Source organism: Bos grunniens, chromosome 15 (assembly GCF_055505025.1).
Source record: "Bos grunniens cultivar Pamir isolate PY7600 chromosome 15, Bosgru_T2T1.0, whole genome shotgun sequence".
Lineage (NCBI taxonomy): Eukaryota > Metazoa > Chordata > Mammalia > Artiodactyla > Bovidae > Bos > Bos grunniens.
Genome location: NC_141179.1, coordinates 31,567,241 through 31,585,689, shown reverse-complemented (window position 1 = coordinate 31,585,689; position 18,449 = coordinate 31,567,241). Strand labels below are relative to the sequence as shown.

General features: G+C 36.9%; 1 protein-coding gene across 6 annotated transcripts in view; it reads right to left on the bottom strand.

Moving 5' to 3' along the window:
- The window catches only part of ARHGEF12 (Rho guanine nucleotide exchange factor 12), a 169,707-nt gene that overhangs the window by 36,624 nt on the left and 114,634 nt on the right, over positions 1-18,449 (bottom strand). For all 6 annotated transcript variants that reach the window (XM_086338307.1, XM_086338308.1, XM_086338306.1 and 3 more), the window contains 10 exons: positions 17,638-17,778; positions 12,163-12,237; positions 10,041-10,133; positions 8,343-8,453; positions 7,963-8,061; positions 2,320-2,362; positions 1,928-2,033; positions 1,336-1,473; positions 659-691; positions 228-342 (listed from right to left, as the gene is read on the bottom strand). In XM_086338307.1, coding sequence (XP_086194433.1) covers positions 228-342; positions 659-691; positions 1,336-1,473; positions 1,928-2,033; positions 2,320-2,362; positions 7,963-8,061; positions 8,343-8,453; positions 10,041-10,133; positions 12,163-12,237; positions 17,638-17,778 — 954 coding nt within the window. The remainder of the gene's footprint in view (positions 1-227; positions 343-658; positions 692-1,335; positions 1,474-1,927; positions 2,034-2,319; positions 2,363-7,962; positions 8,062-8,342; positions 8,454-10,040; positions 10,134-12,162; positions 12,238-17,637; positions 17,779-18,449) is intronic.

The window sequence follows — 18,449 nt, the reverse complement described above, 5'->3', positions numbered from 1 at the left end:
TCTGTGTAAACTCCTGTTTTCACTTTTCATATCATCTAACAGTTAGTTCGTACGCCTGGATTTCTCACTGGATTTTGAGTTTCTTGAGAACAGGGACCGTATCTTATTCCTGCTGGCATGCTTAGCACTAATTTGCTGAAAAAGTAAACACTAAGAAGAAGGAAAGCCGTGCAGTCAGACATAAGAAGCATGGCGACCTGAACACACTGTTATTACTCCAGTTTTACCTTGATTTTTGGAAGGAATCCAATCCGACCTCGCTTGTGCTCTAAATTTCGAGGTTCTTTCACTTTTACTCCCAAATGTTTCATGTACATGAGAATAACATACTGCATTGTCGAACTGGGGGAGAAAGGATTAAGTAAAATAAGACTTCTGGGAAGGGACAGTGGGTAAATAAAGATATCAAATGACTTCCAAAACCCCCTTGCTCAAAGTCTTAGAATTCATCAAGTGAAACATAAAGAGCTATCTACTCACTGTGACCAGTAAAGATTCTACTCAAGATACTAGAATATTAGTCACATAAAATACAAGCCACCAGAGACAGTCTGTATTTTTAAGTTAAAAGAAATAAATCTTAATTTAGGACAGGAGAAAAGACAGTTTCTTTTTTTTTTTTGGTCTTTAAAATTCTAGGAAAAAATAGTTACATTACCTCTTTTCTTCTTCTACAGCCTGAGCAGTCATCCTAAAAATAAAAGCATTTAAAATGAAATATTACAGTTTAATAAAAGAGTTGTTACTAAACTCAGATAACTGATCAACAAAATAGAGTCAAGTTCATGGAATTCTCCAGGCAAGAATACTGCAGTGGATAGCCATTCCCTTCTCCAGGGGATCTTCCCGACCCAGGATCAAACCCAGGTCTTCCACACTGCAGGCAGATTCTTTACCATCTGAGCCACCAGGGAAGCCCCTGTGGCACAGTAAATGCTTTGGGACCCACTCTAAGTCTCTGTCACCTGTAATGATATATCAGAAAAATTGTGATCCCTGAAGGATCATTTTTTCATCATCAACTTGCTATAAATGTTTTATACCAAGAAACATTTCCAAAGCCTGTGAATTAAAGCCAATGTAAGTATTCAACCTGTTTTTGATCAGCTAGAAATTCAACAGTTACTCATTTTAGCAATACCCAGAAAAAGAAATACAAGAACGTCATCTACGATATCAGCATAAACTTAAGATTCCAGCTTCTCAAGTATTATCACAAGGCAAACAGCTGTACATAAACAACCTGACACCCTTTCTAAATTTGTTCAAATGTACTTTACACATAATTATCATCTCAGTAGAGAGGGCGTTTCTACATGTATTTCTATTACTTACAACACTTCTTCAATTTTGGCAACAATCTGTTCTGCACATGCCCGTTCCTTCTCCAAAGTTAACCGGTCCTTGTCTCGCTCTACATCAAGTTTAGTCAGTTCACTTTCAGCCAGGGTCAGCCCCATGCTGCGCTTCTGCCTAAAGGGAATAGGAGAAATTTCCTGAGGCAGCCTAGAGGGTAATTTCCTGAGTTACCTAGAGGGTAACTATCTCCCTCTGGAGACGCTTCATCGGAGTTTCCATAGTTATGAATTTCTAGCAACAGGTAAAATGTCATGCTTTTCTATTTGGGGGCCCATGTCACCTGGGACACTGGAGGAAGAAAATTCTAGAGGAAGTCACTCAACAGAACACATATCCCGAAGGACACACTTGGCACAGACAGGTACTAAGCTCAATTCCTGCCAGCCATAAGGAACGGGGACCATGCACTCTCAGTACCATGCCAAGCTTTCGACGCCAGAACTTCATTAGGTTTTAGTAACAGTGATAGAGACCACATGTTATGCCAAGGAATGTATAACCTTTTCCTACCTAGAAAGAAAACTAATTCAGGACAACCATATCAGCTTCTGTTGACCACAGGGCTTACCGAAAATCTTCCAAGTGCCTCTGAACTTCTGGGTGGACTCTTTCTTGCATAGTCTGGATATAGTGGCGATGTAGATCCTCAGGAATAAGCTCTGGTCGTCTTTTTTCTGCATAAATACAAGAAATCACCTGATCTAAAGGCACATTCTGTGCATTGTAACTGGCACTACTTGGTGTAAACTTAAAGTAAGATAAAGAGATACTCAACATATTTTAAGTATTTTAATCTTAGAACTCACATTTCATTTACTCTGAAGTGTATTATAGGCTCTTTTACTGTTGTGATTCATATGACCTACTCGTCACTGTGTAACAGATAAAACCTCTAGAGAGGAGCTGAGCTACCTATCTACAGAGATGCAATCCTCTGGCACACTGGTGCTCCAGACTTACCTAGATCTACTGATATTTCATCAGGAACAGAAACCTTCAGGTGCTAAAACAAAAATGCAAACAAAAAGTGAAATAGCACTTAGGGTCTTTCAGGATCCATATCAGTACTTACATAAAATAAAGAGAAAAAACTTGAATACCTATAAGTATATTCATGTATAAGCTCATTTGTGGGGTACCACCCATCTAAATTTCCCAGCTTTGGAATATTCTATGGTTTGAACTTGAAAATAAGCCCTTTCCTCAAGGATCATGTTATAAAGGAAATACCTACAATCCATTTTACTAGATGACTGGATGCTTTTGTGCCTTATTTATTCCTGTTGGCTTTGGCTTTCTAGAATGAATGAATATTGGTTTGGGCTTTTGAGAATCACTGGTTAAGATAATTGGTCATACACTGTTTGAATCAATATAGATAAAAAGCTAAACTATATGTAGATAACCATATGAAAAACTTACTCATGTATAACAATTTTATTCACTGTATTTGAGACACTCACACTGAAGACCATGATATTCCCAATCATATTCGTATATAAAGCTGAAGAACCCTCATAAGAAGTCATGCTCCCAACGAGAAAGTGCTGGATATCAATGTTGAAGCTCTGGAGTCTTAAATCTCTAGTTCTTACATCTGCAGTTCTAACTACTGAAATAAGATAACTGTGTCATAATTAACTTCTTCTTAGCTATATTTTTTCACATGACAACTGCAGTTTGTGATCCCATTACCAGATAATTTTCTCCTGTTAATTTGGGAAATGTCTCAGAAAAAATTATTTTGCATTTGGAGAAAATATATTATCTTCTTCAAATTTATTCTGTATTATACACCCACTTAAGTCATATCCTTCCAGAATTTAAAAAAAAATTAATGTAGGATCTGAAGTTTTACATCTGAAAATAAGTTACTGCTAAAAATTAAGAGAGCTCTAATATTTATTTGAAGAGCAGTTGAAATGGATTTCAAAGCTTTCTCTTTATCTTAAGTTGCTATAAAGTAGCTCAAGCCAACTTTCCAGAAGTACTTCTAGCACAAATGCAAGAAAGTATATATACGTTCATTTCTGTATGTGGGTATTTATATGAAATAATATCACCTGTGGCATAAAAGAATAATTAGCAAATTAATCTAGCAGGGTTCTTACACTTTGATGTTAATAAGCAGCAAAATACAAGAAATCACCTGATCTGAAGGCACATTCTGTGCCTTAGCATGGAATGCTCTTAAGAAATGTCAAGTTCATATAAACTTCAGTATACTGTCATTTCTTCATTGAAGAAAATCATCTTAATAAATATAATGTGTAATATTTTAAACAATGGCATTATAATCAGAACCCTAACCAATCCATTCAGCAACTATCTGAGTGACCACTCTGTCAGGATCTATTCAGTTTTGGGAAAACAGCAGTGAACAAACAGAATAAAAGACATCTGCCCTAATGGAGCTTCATTCAGGGCAGAGGAGCAGGAATATAGGCAGATAAAAATAAAGAAAAAAATATAAATTCTATGGACAAAAATAACACAGGAAAGGTGACAGAAAGCAAGGGGGATGAAATTTTAAGTAAATTGGTCAGGGAAGGCCCACTGAGAAGGTACTGAAAGGGGAACTCCCCGGGTCGGTAGGTGCCCAATATGCTACTGGAGATCAATAGAGAAATAACTCCAGAAAGAATGAAGGGATGGAGCCAAAGCAAAAACAATACCCAGTTGTGGATGTGATTGGTGATAGAAACAAGGTCTGATGCTGTAAAGAGCAATACTGCATAGGAACCTGAAATGTCAGGTCCATGAATCAAGGCAAATTGGAAGTGGTCAAACAGGAGATGGCAAGAGTGAACATTGACATTCTAGGAATCAGCGAACTAAAATGGACTGGAAAGGGTGAATTTAACTCAGATAACCACTATATCTACTACTGTGGGCAGGAATCCCTTAGAAAAAATGGAGAAGCCATCATGGTCAACAAAAGACTCCGAAATGCAGTACTTGGATGCAATCTCAAAAACGACAGAATGATCTCTGTTCGTTTCCAAGGCAAACCATTCAATATCACGGTAATCCAAGTCTATGACGCAACCAGCAGTGCTGAAGAAGCTGAAGTTGAACGGTTCTATGAAGACCTACAAGACCTTTTAGAACTAACACCCAAAAAAAGATGTCCTTTTCGTTATAGGGGACTGGAATGCAAAAGTAGGAAGTCAGGAAACACCTGGAGTAACAGGCAAATTTGGCCTTGGAGTACGGAATGAAGCAGGGCAAAGGCTAATAGAGATTTGCCAAGAGAACACACTGGTCATAAAAAACACTCTTCCAACAACATAAGAGAAGACTCTATACATGGACATCACCAGATGGTCAACACCGAAATTAGACTGATTATATTCTTTGCAGCCAAAGATGGAGAAGCTCTATACAGTCAGCAAAAACAAGACCAGGAGTTGACTGTGGCTCAGATCATGAACTCCTTATTGTCAAATTCAGATTTTATTGAAGAAAGTGGGGAAAACCACTAGACCACTGAGGTATGACCTAAATCAAATCCCTAATGATTATACAGTGGAAGTGAGAAATAGATTTAAGGGCCTAGATCTGATAGAGTGCCTGGGTGGAGGTTCGTGACACTGTACAGGAGACAGGGATCAAGGCCATCCCCATGGAAAAGAAATGCAAAAAAGCAAAATGGCTGTCTGGGGAGGCCTTACAAATAGCTGTGAAAAGAAGAGAAGCAAAAGCAAAGGAGAAAAGGAAAGATATAAGCATCTGAATGCAGAGTTCCAAAGAACAGCAAGGAGAGATAAGAAAGCCTTCCTCAGCGATCAATGCAAAGAAATAGAGGAAAACAACAGAATGAGAAAGACTAGAGATCTCTTCAAGAAAATTAGAGATACCAAGGGAACATTTCATGCAAAGATGGGCTCGAAAAAGAACGGTATGGACCTAACAGAAGCAGAAGATATTAAGAAGAGGTGGCAAGAATACACAGAAGAACTGTACAAAAAAGAGTTTCACGACCCAGATAATCATGATGGTGTGATCACTCACCTAGAGCCAGACATCCTGGAATGTGAAGTCAAGTGGGCCTTAGAAAGCATCACTACAAAAAAAGCTAGTGGAGGTGATGGAATTCCAGTTGAGCTACTTCAAATCCTGAAAGATGATGCTGTGAAAGTGCTGCACTCAATATGCCAGCAAATTTGGAAAACTCAGCAGTGGCCACAGGACTGGAAAAGGTCAGTTTTCATTCCAATCCCAAAGAAAGGCAATGCCAAAGAATGCTCAAACTACTGCACAATTGCACTCATCTCACACGCTAGTAAAGTAATGCTCAAAATTCTCCAAGCAAGGCTTCAGCAGTACATGAATCATGAACTTCTAGATGTTCAAGTTGGTTTTAAAAAGGCAGAGGAACCAGAGATCAAATTGCCAACATCCGCTAGATCATCAAAAAAGCAAGAGAGTTCCAGAAAAACATCTATTTCTGCCTTATTGACTATGCCAAAGCCTTTGATTGTGTGGATCACAATAAACTGTGGAAAAGTCTGAAAGAGATGGGAATACCAGACCACCTGACCTGCCTCTTGAGAAACCTATATGCAGGTTAGGAAGCAACAGTTAGAACTGGACATGGAACAACAGACTGGTTCCAAATAGGAAAAGGAGTACGTCAAGGCTGTATATTGTCACCCTGCTTATTTAACTTATATGAAGAGTACATCATGAGAAACGCTGGGCTGGCAGAAGCACAAGCTGGAATCAAGACTGCTGGGAGAAATATCAATAACCTCAGATATGCAGATGATACCAGCCTTATGGCAGAAAGTGAAGAGGAATTAAAAAAGCCTCTTGATGAAAGTGAAAGAGGAGAGTGAAAAAGTTGGCTTAAAGCTCAACATTCAGAAAACTAAGAACATGGCATCCAGTCCCATCACTTCATGGGAAATAGATGGGGAAACAGTGGAAACAGTGTCAGACTTTATTTTTGGGGGCTTCAAAATCACTGCAGATGGTGATTGCAGCCATGAAATTAAAAGATGCTTACTCCTTGGAAGGAAAGTTATGACCAGCCTAGACAGCATATTGAAAAGCAGAGATATTACTTTGCCAACATAGGTCCGTCTAGTCAAGGCTACGGTTTTTTCAGTGGTCATGTATGGATGTGAGAGTTGGACTGTGAAGAAAGCTGAGCACCAAAGAATTGATGCTTTTGAACTGCGATGTTGGAGAAGACTCCTGAGAGTCCCTTGGACTGCAAGGAAATCCAACCAGTTCATCCTAAAGGAGATCAGTCCTGGGTGTTCATTGGAAAGACTGAGGCTTAAGCTGAAACTCCAATTCTCTGGCCACCTGATGCGAAGAGTGGAAAAGACTCTGATGGTGGGAGGGATTGGGGGCAGAAGAAGAAGGGGACGACAGAGGATGAGATGGCTGGATGGCATCACCGATTGGATGGACACGAGTCTGAGTGAACTCCGGGAGTTGGTGATGGACAGGGAAGCCTGGTGTGCTGCGATTCATGGGGTCGCAAACAGTCAGACACGACTGAGCGACTGAACTGAACTGAGATGTAGAGGTAGCTTTGTAATAAAATACAAAGAATATAGGGCAAGTCCTGGAGGAAGAGGGGGAGCCAAAATGTTTCTGTGTGAGTTTGTTTAAGATGGGAGAAATAACCATGTCTGCACACTAATAGGGCTGATTCAGTAGAAAACAAAAAAACTGATGATGCAAGAGAGAAGGGGTACGTTTGCTAGAGTACCATCTTTGAGTAGGTATAAGAAAGCACGATCTGGATAAATAGGCGAAGAGGTAGTCTTGAACCAAAAGCAGAAAAATTCCTACATATCATCACATCAGGAGAGAAGGTCAAGCATATGGTATGACAGAGGTAGGGTGACACCTCTGGAAGAAGTTATCTTCTATATGCTTTAAATTTCTCAAAAAAAAAAAAAAAAAAAAACAGCAAGGTCATCAGTTCTTGAGAAAAGAACAGGAGAGGAATTGATAGAGAGTTTGAAAAGAGAGAAGGTGTGAAACAGTCAAATAAGAGAACTGCAAATATGAAAGGACTAGAGACATGCAGCATGATTATCAGAGACGTATTAAGGGCTGTTATTTATCCTAGAGCAAGGATAATAATAAAATGCATTAGTTTAAAAACCTTATTAAGATTTCTATTGGTAAAATAAAACACTACTATTATCTACCATCATTTATATGAGTAAGATCTTTTCCATCCCTTTTTAGTTAAACTGGGCCTCCAAACTTCAAAGAGGCCAACCAGAGTCCAATTATACAAGTACTAACCTTTGGATCTTAAATATATATGTATATTTATATATACACATATATATTGTATTCTTTTTCATTCCCTTATCCTAAATATGCATATATATAAACCTATATATATACATATATATCCCTTAAAACCTTTTGTGAGAATTTATATACCTATAATTAACTTAGAAATGATAAAAAAAAAAAAACAGTCATGAGTAGTCAATAATTGAGATATAATACAGACGTCAGAAAGCACAATCAAGTCCAAAAACACGGGAGGGAAGACCAGAAGTAGGAGGCCAGTAATTCAGTATACTGAAGCAAAGACTGTAATATATTAACTTGGCAACTTACAGCAGATCGATCCAGGAAGAACTGATGGAACTCAAGGAAGACACGACGGGTCTCCTTGGAATTGGTCTGTTTATATAGGTCTGAATAGAGATAACAGAGCTGTAGTAGAGAAAGAAATGGGGAAGAAATCAAGAAAAAATGTAATCTGCTAGATCCTCGTTGAGTAGAAATGTCTGAAACAAGTAGGTCACCATGAACAATGCAGTTATTACCATATAACCAAGCCTTTGAAAAATAAATTAGTAACATTTTAATCATCTTTCATATCTAGTTTAGAAAACTGGCAGAAGTCTATCTACCCATCTTGCTAAAACTGAAAAGTTTCACGGTATTTGAATCAATTAAGAACTCTAAACTGGCTAAATCATGAAATACATTACCAATGTTGCAGGGTCAAACTGGGAAACTACATGGTGTAAGAAGACAGCCAAGTGAGCAGGGCGAGATTTTAGCAGTTCAATGCTCTGAAAACAGCTGCACTGCCCATTGATCTAGAAAAGTAAGTAAATATACATTAGTAACACCAACACATAAATGCAAAATGTCATGTCAGGTCAGTTAAATATGACTATCCCAATTTCACTTTGACCTTTCCTAAAAAATTCAAGGTTTAAAAAAACTTCACTAGAATTTATTATAAACAACATAGGCTATAGAATCTCTTCCTCTGAAAATAATCTCTTGGGAACAGGTTGGAAGAAAGACCATCCTGGGAGAATGCAAATCCAGAATATAATTATCAAAGAGCTCACAGGTCTACAAATAAGTACACACACAAAAAAACAGGTTAATAACACTTCTAAAAATGTAAAGCGAGGCTTTTTGCCTAATAACAAAATAGGCGTCTTCCTTTTAGGCTAATCAAAGAGACGGTGGTAGGAAATGGAGTTGTGTGATTTTAAATAACACAACTCCTAGAATACCTGTATGTTTCCAAACGGCAATGAACACAGAAAGCAGCCAGAGCTGACCTTAACCTAGAATCATGTAAGTTAATCTAAACAAGTAACACCCATTCTGCACAATCTCTTTCAGAAAATATAAGAGGACTAAGACTTCTCAACTCAGATCTAAGAGCTCAGCATCAACCAACTATCAAAACCAAAGATATTACAAAAAAAGAAAACTACAGACTACTATCCCCCATAAACACACACACAAAAATCCTCAGCAAAATAATAGGACTGAATCCAATAATACTGGAAAAAGGAAAATAAATTATGACCAACTGGGGTTTCTCCCAGGAATGAAACAGGAATATCTGTTTCAAAATGCTAATAACACCAATTAATGTAATTTACCATGATATGTAGTTCCACATGAATTATATTAATGTAATGTAAATTTAATAACAACATCTGATGATCTCAGTCATTCAACAAAATTCAACATCTATTCATGATAAAACTCCTATCAAACTAAAAATAGAAGGAAACTTCCTCAATTAAAAAAAAAGTATCTATGGCTAACATCATATTAATAATAAATGACTGAATGCATTCTTCCTAAGATTGAGGATAAGGCCAGGAAGGCCAGGATGCCCTGTCTCACCAGTGATTCAGCCTCATACTGGAAATCCTAACCAGCGCAGTAAAGGTAATAACAAGAAATAAAAGATAAACACTGGGAAACAAGCAAATAAAAACTGTCAGTTATTTACATAGAAAAATCTTAAAAAGTTAATTTTAAAAACCTCTTTGAAGTAGTTAGTTTACTAAAAGATCACATGAGCTTACTAACAAGGACAAGAATAAAGCCAATCACATTCCTATATACCATCAATAAACAACCAGAATTTGAAAATTTTTAAAAAATTTATAAGAACATCCCCCTTCTCCCAAGATAAAATACGTAGGTAAAAATCAATGACTTCTTATCAGCTTCAAGAGCAAGGCCATTTCTATTGGTCAAAGCTAAAATAAGCAATTAACCCAAGCAAGTAAACAATTAATCTTAGTTCTAATGAGCTTCAAATTCTTATCAATATAATTTCAATCTCCAGAAACTGTTCATTTTTGCAATAAATCAAACATCTTAGAAAATTAATAATTTGTTTTTTAGAAAGAAAAAGTCATCACCTGTTCATGTTCACTACCAAAGTCATCGTCTTCTGCTCCAATAATATGAGGTGCCACACGGGTAGAGGGACTCCCAACAAGCGACTGAGTGTCCTGGAAACATTCATAGAGAAGGAACAGAAAAATTGCCTGGTGGTCAATTTCAGAGACAGAATAAAGCCAAACTATCAAAAAGACATGGTTCACTAAACTGACTGGATTTCTTTTCCTTTTCTTTAGGTACTTTATTTTCAAAGTGGTTCTCAAATTTTCCAGTATTGATTGTTTCTTGGTCAGGGGGAGGGGGAGAAAACATTTCCCCTAGAAATAATAAACGTCCTCTGTTTATACAGCCTTGTTTATCTGGTTCTAATCCCTGTCTGTAGGCTTCATTTATTGTTTCATATATATCTAGACCTTGTTACAGAAAGAAATTAAGCTGGCTTACACAAACAGTTACAATTTTTAACAGTGAACGAAGGCCACAGGACAAAGGAAAAATGGCACTGTTGACATTTTGGGCCAGATGATTCTTCGTTGTGGGGGCTGTCCTATGCACTGTAGGGTCCGGAGCGGCATACTTGGCCACTGCCCACCCACAAGATGCCAGGAGCAGCCTCCCGGCCATGACAATCAAAAATGTTTCCAGACCTTGCCAAATGTGCCCTGAGGGACAAAATCATTCCTGGTTGAAAATCATTGGCATAATGCAATAAAATATTCAAGTAATCACACAAACACTGCTATAGAAATGATGGTAACAAGATTGTAAAATAAATTGTAGGCTGGCAGCCCTCACTCCCTTACACATTTGGATTTAGCATGAAAAGGGGAGTGTTGGAACATTAGTATATAATGCAAAAAGTATGGGATATTTGAATACCACAAATACAGAAATGGAAGACCATATAGTACTAGAAGAAATAGTAAATTTGGAACAAATATGAAAAAAATGAGTTTGGCTCAAACCTGACAGCAGTTGAATGCTGTAGGATCTGGGGTTGAGCAAAGGGAGTGAGGCTATGGTGACATGGGAGTTATCTGCACAGCAGTTACAGCTGCAACTATGTACATGGACCCACAAGCTATAAATTAAGTGACTAACAAACACACAGCTGCAGTTTTTCTTCATTAAGTGTGTTGCAACTCTAAGTATTTGCATTGCCTAAACTTGATTCTGCCTTTCTGTACTCTTGCTTTTTAAACCACAAGGCTTTAATATTTTTTTAAAAATGAGGTGAAGCAGAAATTTTATTTGTTTAGAGTGAGACAACTTTTCATTTTACAGCAGACTTGAGGTTTCTGATTTTTCAACAGTCCTTATGTTGCTAATAACAGATGAATCATAATATGCTATTAAATCTTTTACTATAAAACTTTATACAAGTCCTAATCTTAAAAAATAAAATCAGAATGCTAAAAATATTCAATTAGGGATTTACAAGATCTAGCAACTTCATTTCTGATTATATACTCAAAAGAACTGAAGGAAGAACTTAAATGGGTATTTATTTATACATCCATGTTCAGAGTAGCATTATTCATGACAGCCAGAAGGAAAACCACCCAAGTGTTCACTGATGAATGAATGGATAAACCAAATGTGGTATATACACACAATGGATTATTATTCAGCCTTAAAAAGGAAGGAAATTCTGCTACATGCTAAGTCACTGATCAAACTTGAAGACATTATGCTCAGTGAAATAAGCTGGCCACAAAAGGACAAATATATATTCTACTTATTATGCGGTTCCTAGTCAGATTCGAAGGGACAGAAAGTAGAATGGTGTTTGCCAGAGCTGGAGAGAGGAGATAATGAAAGTTTGTGGACACCAAGTTTCAGCTGGGGAAGGTGAAAAAGTTTTAGAGATATATGTGCTGATGGTTGCATAATGATGTGAATCTAACTTAATGACAAAATGAACTTAAAAATGGTTAAATTGTATATTTTATGTTATTTGTATTTTACTATAAAAAAATTTAACCACATAATAATACTATGTAGCAGCTATTTTCCAATCTTTATTAAATTTCTTTAATAAGTTTAAGCTTTTTCTCCAAATTAAACACACACACATCAGTTACGTCTGTCATTGAGGTATAAGAAAAGTCACTATCATTTCATTGATTTCATACTCACAGTGTCCTGAATTGCTTCACTTTTTTCTGGGTTTTCCTCTAGATAAATCCTCTCTTTCAAGCCACTCTTAGGACTCTAATGAAAATAAAAAAAAAACAAAAAACGACGTGTTCATTTCAACAGGCCCACCAACGGAGATAAGAAAAAGCAATGTGAAAGAATAATGTTCTGAATGTCACATTTGTGTTTGTGACTATTAAATACCTTTCATATAATATTTGGCTCTGCTATTTTTTACCTGACTTTGGAAAGTCACTTATTCATTAGGCTTTTAAGTCTTATGTTGATAAAATAATTTCATCTTCAGGCTTGAGGGTTAATGTCTATCAAATAATTCTAATCAGATATATTACATATTTCAAGCTCATTAAGTCAAAATCAAACTCTACTTCCTCTAAATCCCTCTGTCCCAAACTATTCTTTCTATCCAAGTTAAAAGCATTTCCGCCTACTTATATGAAGGAAAATGAGCTTCTATTTTTCTGTTCCTACCTTATGTAAACTGATTTATGGATTCTTACAAAATTTACATGGTATGTTTGGGATGACTTAATGTAAAATACACACTCTACGATACACAAAGCTTCAATTCTGGCAGATGAGGAACACTCCAAGCAATGGGAGCCATTCTTCAGAGCAGCTGAAAATGAGATGCAAGAGATTTTTGTGTGAATGCCTATACAGAAGATATATGCTATCTGTATATATAATGTGTATGAGAGAGAGAGAACAGTAATTTCAAATATAAGCCCCACCTGGGAGAAATGGATGACTCTAGGTTAAGAGGTAGGACAGATCAAGCTAGAATAATCTTATCACACCAAAAAGAAAGAAACCTATGTTACTGGGGAGTCATGTCAAAAGAACACAGAAGACAACTTGAGAAGGAACACACTAGTCCCCTCAAAAGGGACAATTTAATAAGTATCAAAAAGAAAAATGACTGTAATGGACTGAAATGCAGTAAGAAACAGGTTAAAAATCTGTGAATTCAAAATATTACACATCTACACACATATGGGCAAACATCCCCACATTTAGTGACCTTCAGAGTATGTCAGGGCACCAATTCTTCTGAAAACAGATACGTAAGGGAAAATAATCAAATATTTGTCTTGAATTTCCCGTATAAGCTGTATTTTACAGCAACTTAAAAGCTAGAAGGGAAAATTCTTTATAAAATAATTCCATTTAATGAATATAGGACGAATGACAAAATTATACCATTTTGAAATCCCTTATTAAATAATGGATGCAGGCATTTTTGCTATCAATGGAAGTAAAAACATCAGATAAAAACTTAGTGGAGAAATTTATAAGGAAGGAATTATGCTGATTTAATCTGCATACCTTATACAAACTTAACAATTGTAAAAAGACAACCAGACATTCTCCTCCTAATGTGGTGTAACAGGATATGCACAGTACCACCCATGAATTGTTCTTGCCAAACAACAACCTTCAATCCTTAATCTTTTCAAGACTCTAGATCTTACTATCAATTTTCAGGAAATATATACCAGATGAATATGCTTAACACCTCCATGAAAATACAATTAGAATGTGGGTAGTTCTATTGGACATATGACCCAGTTTAACAAAAAAAATAGTAAGAAAAAAAAAGAGGAAGGAACTATCATAAATTAAGAGATTTATCAACCAAAGACTGAAGCTGTTGACTGGATCCTGCCTCAAATAAACCTACTGTAAAAAGATTATTATAAGACTATTAGGCTAATCACATTGCATGTTAAGAAAATATTAATGAAGATTTGATAATGCTACTATGGCTCTAACTTAAGTCTTTTTTTCCTCCCAAAGACGCATGTTAATGAAATAATATCTTGGATTTACTTTAAAATATCCAGTATATGGAGAGTACGAGGAATGAAGGAATACAGACAAAAGTAAGTTTAAGCACTTGTTGATGACTCTGAGCTGGGTGATTAGGTACATGCGGGAGTTTATTATCTTAGTCTATTTTTGAGTAAGTTTGTTATTTTTTTAATTATTTATTTATTTATTTTTGGCTGCACTAGGTCTTTGACGCTGCTCGTGGGCTCTCTTTAGTTGTGTGTGGGGGCTTCTCTCTAACTGAGGCGAGCAGGCTTCTCACTGTGGTGGCTTCTCCCGTTGTGCAGCATGGCCTCTAGGCACACAGGCTTCAGCAGCTGCGGTTTGTGGGCTCAGGAGCTGTGGCACGCGGGCTCTAGAGTCTGGGCTCGGTAGTTGTGGCACACGGGTGTAACTGCCTTGCAGCATGTGGGGGCTTAGTTCCTGCACCAGGGATGAAACCTGTGTCCCTTGCATTGGCAGGCGGATTCTTAACCACTGATCACCAGAGAAATTCCTTAAAGTAACTTTTAAATTAAACATCAGCTGCAAAATGAAAATCAAAGAGGCAAATGCTCTAAGTTTTCGATGATAATTTGCGATCAAAGGAAATCAGTCCTGAATATTCACTGGAAGGACTGATGCTGAAGCTCAAGCTCCAATACTTTGGCCACCCAGTGTGAAGAACTGACTCTTTAGAAAAGGACCTGATGCTGGGAAAGATCGAAGGCAGGAGGATAAGGGGATGACAGAGGATGAGATGGCTGGGTGGCATAACCAACTTGATGGACAGGAGTTTGAGCAAACTCTGGGAGTTGGTGATGGACAGGGGAGCCTGACATGCTGCAGTCCATGGGGTCAGAGAGTCAGACACGACTGAACTGAACTGAGCTTCTCTTATGAGAAGTACATCCATGGGCATGTGAGTATTCTTTAAAGCCTTCTCTGAGGTGAGGAAGAGCAGGGAATTTCACAATGCTAATGATATCACAAACACCATAAGGAGGTTATTTTATAAAAAGGAGCAGAAAATGGAAAAAATGTAAGGCATTGATTGGTTCCTATAATCTTAATATAGTACAACTGAAACAAACACTGAAATCCATAAGCTAAAAGCAGCAAATCTCTAGCTTCAAAAAGACACCTGTAGGAACAACATGAGTTTGTTACGTGTTCAGTGAGTAGTCTTCACTGTATTGCCTCACATGTGGATTTCCACAGCATCCACTTATTTGGCCTCAATTGCCTCATCTATAAAATGGTGACATTTGCTTTTTTAAGATCACTATGAGAGTTAAAAAGAGTAACTGTAAAGCATTAGGTACAACTACTGTCACAAAGTAGGTATTCAATAGATGGTGACAATTTATCAGCCATTTAACACACATTTGTCAAGTTCCTCTTAAGCCAAATAGTCGTCTTTTCTTACTGATCTCCCTGTCTATTTACTTCGTTTTCGACACGGACATGTTTCTGGCTGTGCCTCTCTTCTGCATGCAAGATACAGCCCAAACTCTACTCATTCACTCTTGTTCAAAGACCAATTAGACACCAGACACATGTCGAACAGTCCGAATTCACTGGACTGCCTGTTTCTACACTTGCCAATTCACTCTGTATTTCATAAAGTGATATTTCTAAGCCACAGATTTTATGGTTAACATTTCTGTAAATAAGATAAAATTCAAATTTTTCATTTCCATCACTTGTTCTGAGTTCCTACAATCTCATTGTCTTCAGAGATATAAAGTCAAATATGATGGTGTGTTGCTTTAGAGACATCTAAACTTAGAAACATCTACCACTAGAAACATCTAATGGGAGAGATAAGCCATGCAATCAGAGAGGAGATGCAGCACTGAATCAAACAGAAGAAATGTGAGGATTCCCAGAAGCAGCACTGCTAGAACAAGTTATAACTTGAACTCAAGACTTTGCTTGTAAGATCAACTCCAGCCATTTTAGCATTAATATAATCCTAGTACACCTGTAAAATTTTCACTGCTCTCCCAAAATATAATGCATTTTCAGACCTTGGAGCCTTTGAGTGCTGGTATTTTGAAATTAGGTAGAGGCAATCACTTACTAGCTGAGTAAGTTTGGCAAGTTAGCTAACTCGCTTTGGCCTCAGTTTTTCCTTTTGTTTAAGTAATAACAATAGTACTACTTCATCAGGCTGTTCTGAGAATTAACTAAGATAAAAAATGTATAACACCTATTATAGCTGATGGTATTAATACATATGCTCAATAAATGTAAGCTACTATAATTCTTTTCTTGAGGCAAAATTGAAATCTATCATCAAGATAATTAGCCTATCTAATCATAATACTCCTATTAGTATCTTTCAAAATAAAAATATCCTCAAATCTTCCTTGCACGAGGAACTGAGTCACTGGGCCTAAGCATCAAGATACCCTAAATGGTGGTGGCTTAGACAAGTGGCTTTCAATTTTTTTTTTTTTTTTACAACCTCTACTATGAGAAATTTTACATTATTAACCAACGTGTGCACATACATACACAGCTATACATGTGTACAAATGCACACAATGTGTGCATGTGTGTATACAACAAAAGTCACAAAAAGTAACACTTACCTCCTTTACATGCAAAGCACTCTTATTTCTTATTCTATTCTTTTTTAAAAAAAAAATACTGGCCCCAACCCACTAAACTGATTTTATGACCCACATTGGAAAAAAACACTGACTTACAACAGATTATTTTCTTCATCATTTTTAAGAAGGGTGATCTATTTTGAAGTAATTATTCCTATTACTGCATACTACTTACAAAGTATTGCTGAGTATATAACACTTAAGTATTCATATAACTGTGACACTACATCATATTCAGCTTAAAATACTTTTTTTTTTTAATTTTATTTTATTTTTAAACTTGACATAATTGTATTAGTTTTGCCAAATATCAAAATGAATCCATCACAGGTATACATGTCCTCTTTCTTATCATCTTAACAGCTATCCATGTTCATCTGGCAATTTTTGGGTTAACCAAGAAAGAATTACTAAACATGGGCTATTAGCTGAAGTCTAAGAGGACTAAGGCTTTTCCTCTTTGAAATGGCAAAGTGCCCCATGATTTGAGACTGAGTCACTCTGACCACAAATGGAATATTAACATGCTCTTAAAGATATCAACAGTTGGCCTCTCGGTTCAGTAAGAAAGCACCGGCATTATTAACTTCTCTACCCACAAACAAGACGCCTGCTGGGAAATTCCATCTCCTTAAAAGAAACATTTGGCAATGATGTCCAAGGGAAAAAGTGAACTCTGGAATTAAAAGCTCATATACAACAGGGTCCAGAATTTCTGCTCATCAAATTGCCAAATTAAAGATGATGGTGACCCTGAGGGATGGGATGGGGAGGGAGGTGGGAGGAGGGGTTCAGGATGGGGGGCACATGTACACCTATGGCTGATTCATGTCAGTGTATGGCAAAAACCACTACAATATTGTAAAGTAATTAGCCTCCAATTAAAATAAATCAATTAATTTAAAAGATGATGGCGATAAAAAGAAAGTAAAAAGAATGCCTGTAGTTCTTATAACTTACAATCAAATCTGGAAGTGGGGCTGTAGAGAAAAACACCAAAATACAAGTGCAGAACACTCACATCAGCACTGTCACTACCGGGCCGAGAAGCGTCTCCGCTGCCACAGTCAAGTCTGCCTAGCCCATCACCAGGATCTGCTTCTCCTTCACCCACTGCTAGCCCGTCAGCTAGCGGCTTGGAGGATGTAACTACAGCTCCATCCTAAAACAGATTAGGCACACATACATTAAAAACAAACAACAACAAAAAAACTCTTTCGTTATTGACCGCATAAAGAAACAGAGTCACACTGCAACCTCAATGGAGACTGTAAAAAGTTGGCCAGTTTGATGTGATCAAGAATCACTAAAAGTTCTAAAAGTCAAAGGCATAAATAACTATTAATGCTGTGGTTCTAAAATGGCATGACCTTGAAGACAGGGAAAGTGATATTTCAATAAAGATAATAAATATTCAAACTTCCAAATAAAAGCAAAAAGATAAAATAGTTTAACTTATGTAATTAATATTCCCTGCCTGTTAATAAAGATTATGACACTATAACTTGTGGTTAATTGCCTTCCAACACTTTACAACTTCAATAAATTGCCAATTCTGGGACGCAATGCTATACTGCAAACTATTATAAGCTTTTAAATTAGGAACCACAGTTTTACTCTTGGAACCGAGTAAGATTGCTGTCTTTGCTCAGTAGTAACAACAACATAAAACATTACTTATGTCAATTACTACTAAGGCAGAATACTCAAAACTTCATATAGCTAATGGAACTAAAAGAAAAAAAAAGAAATGTGTAATGAAAAGTACACTGAACCCGGAAGTCAAGAGGCCTTAAAAATGTGTGATCTTGTATGAGTCATTTAACCAAGGTT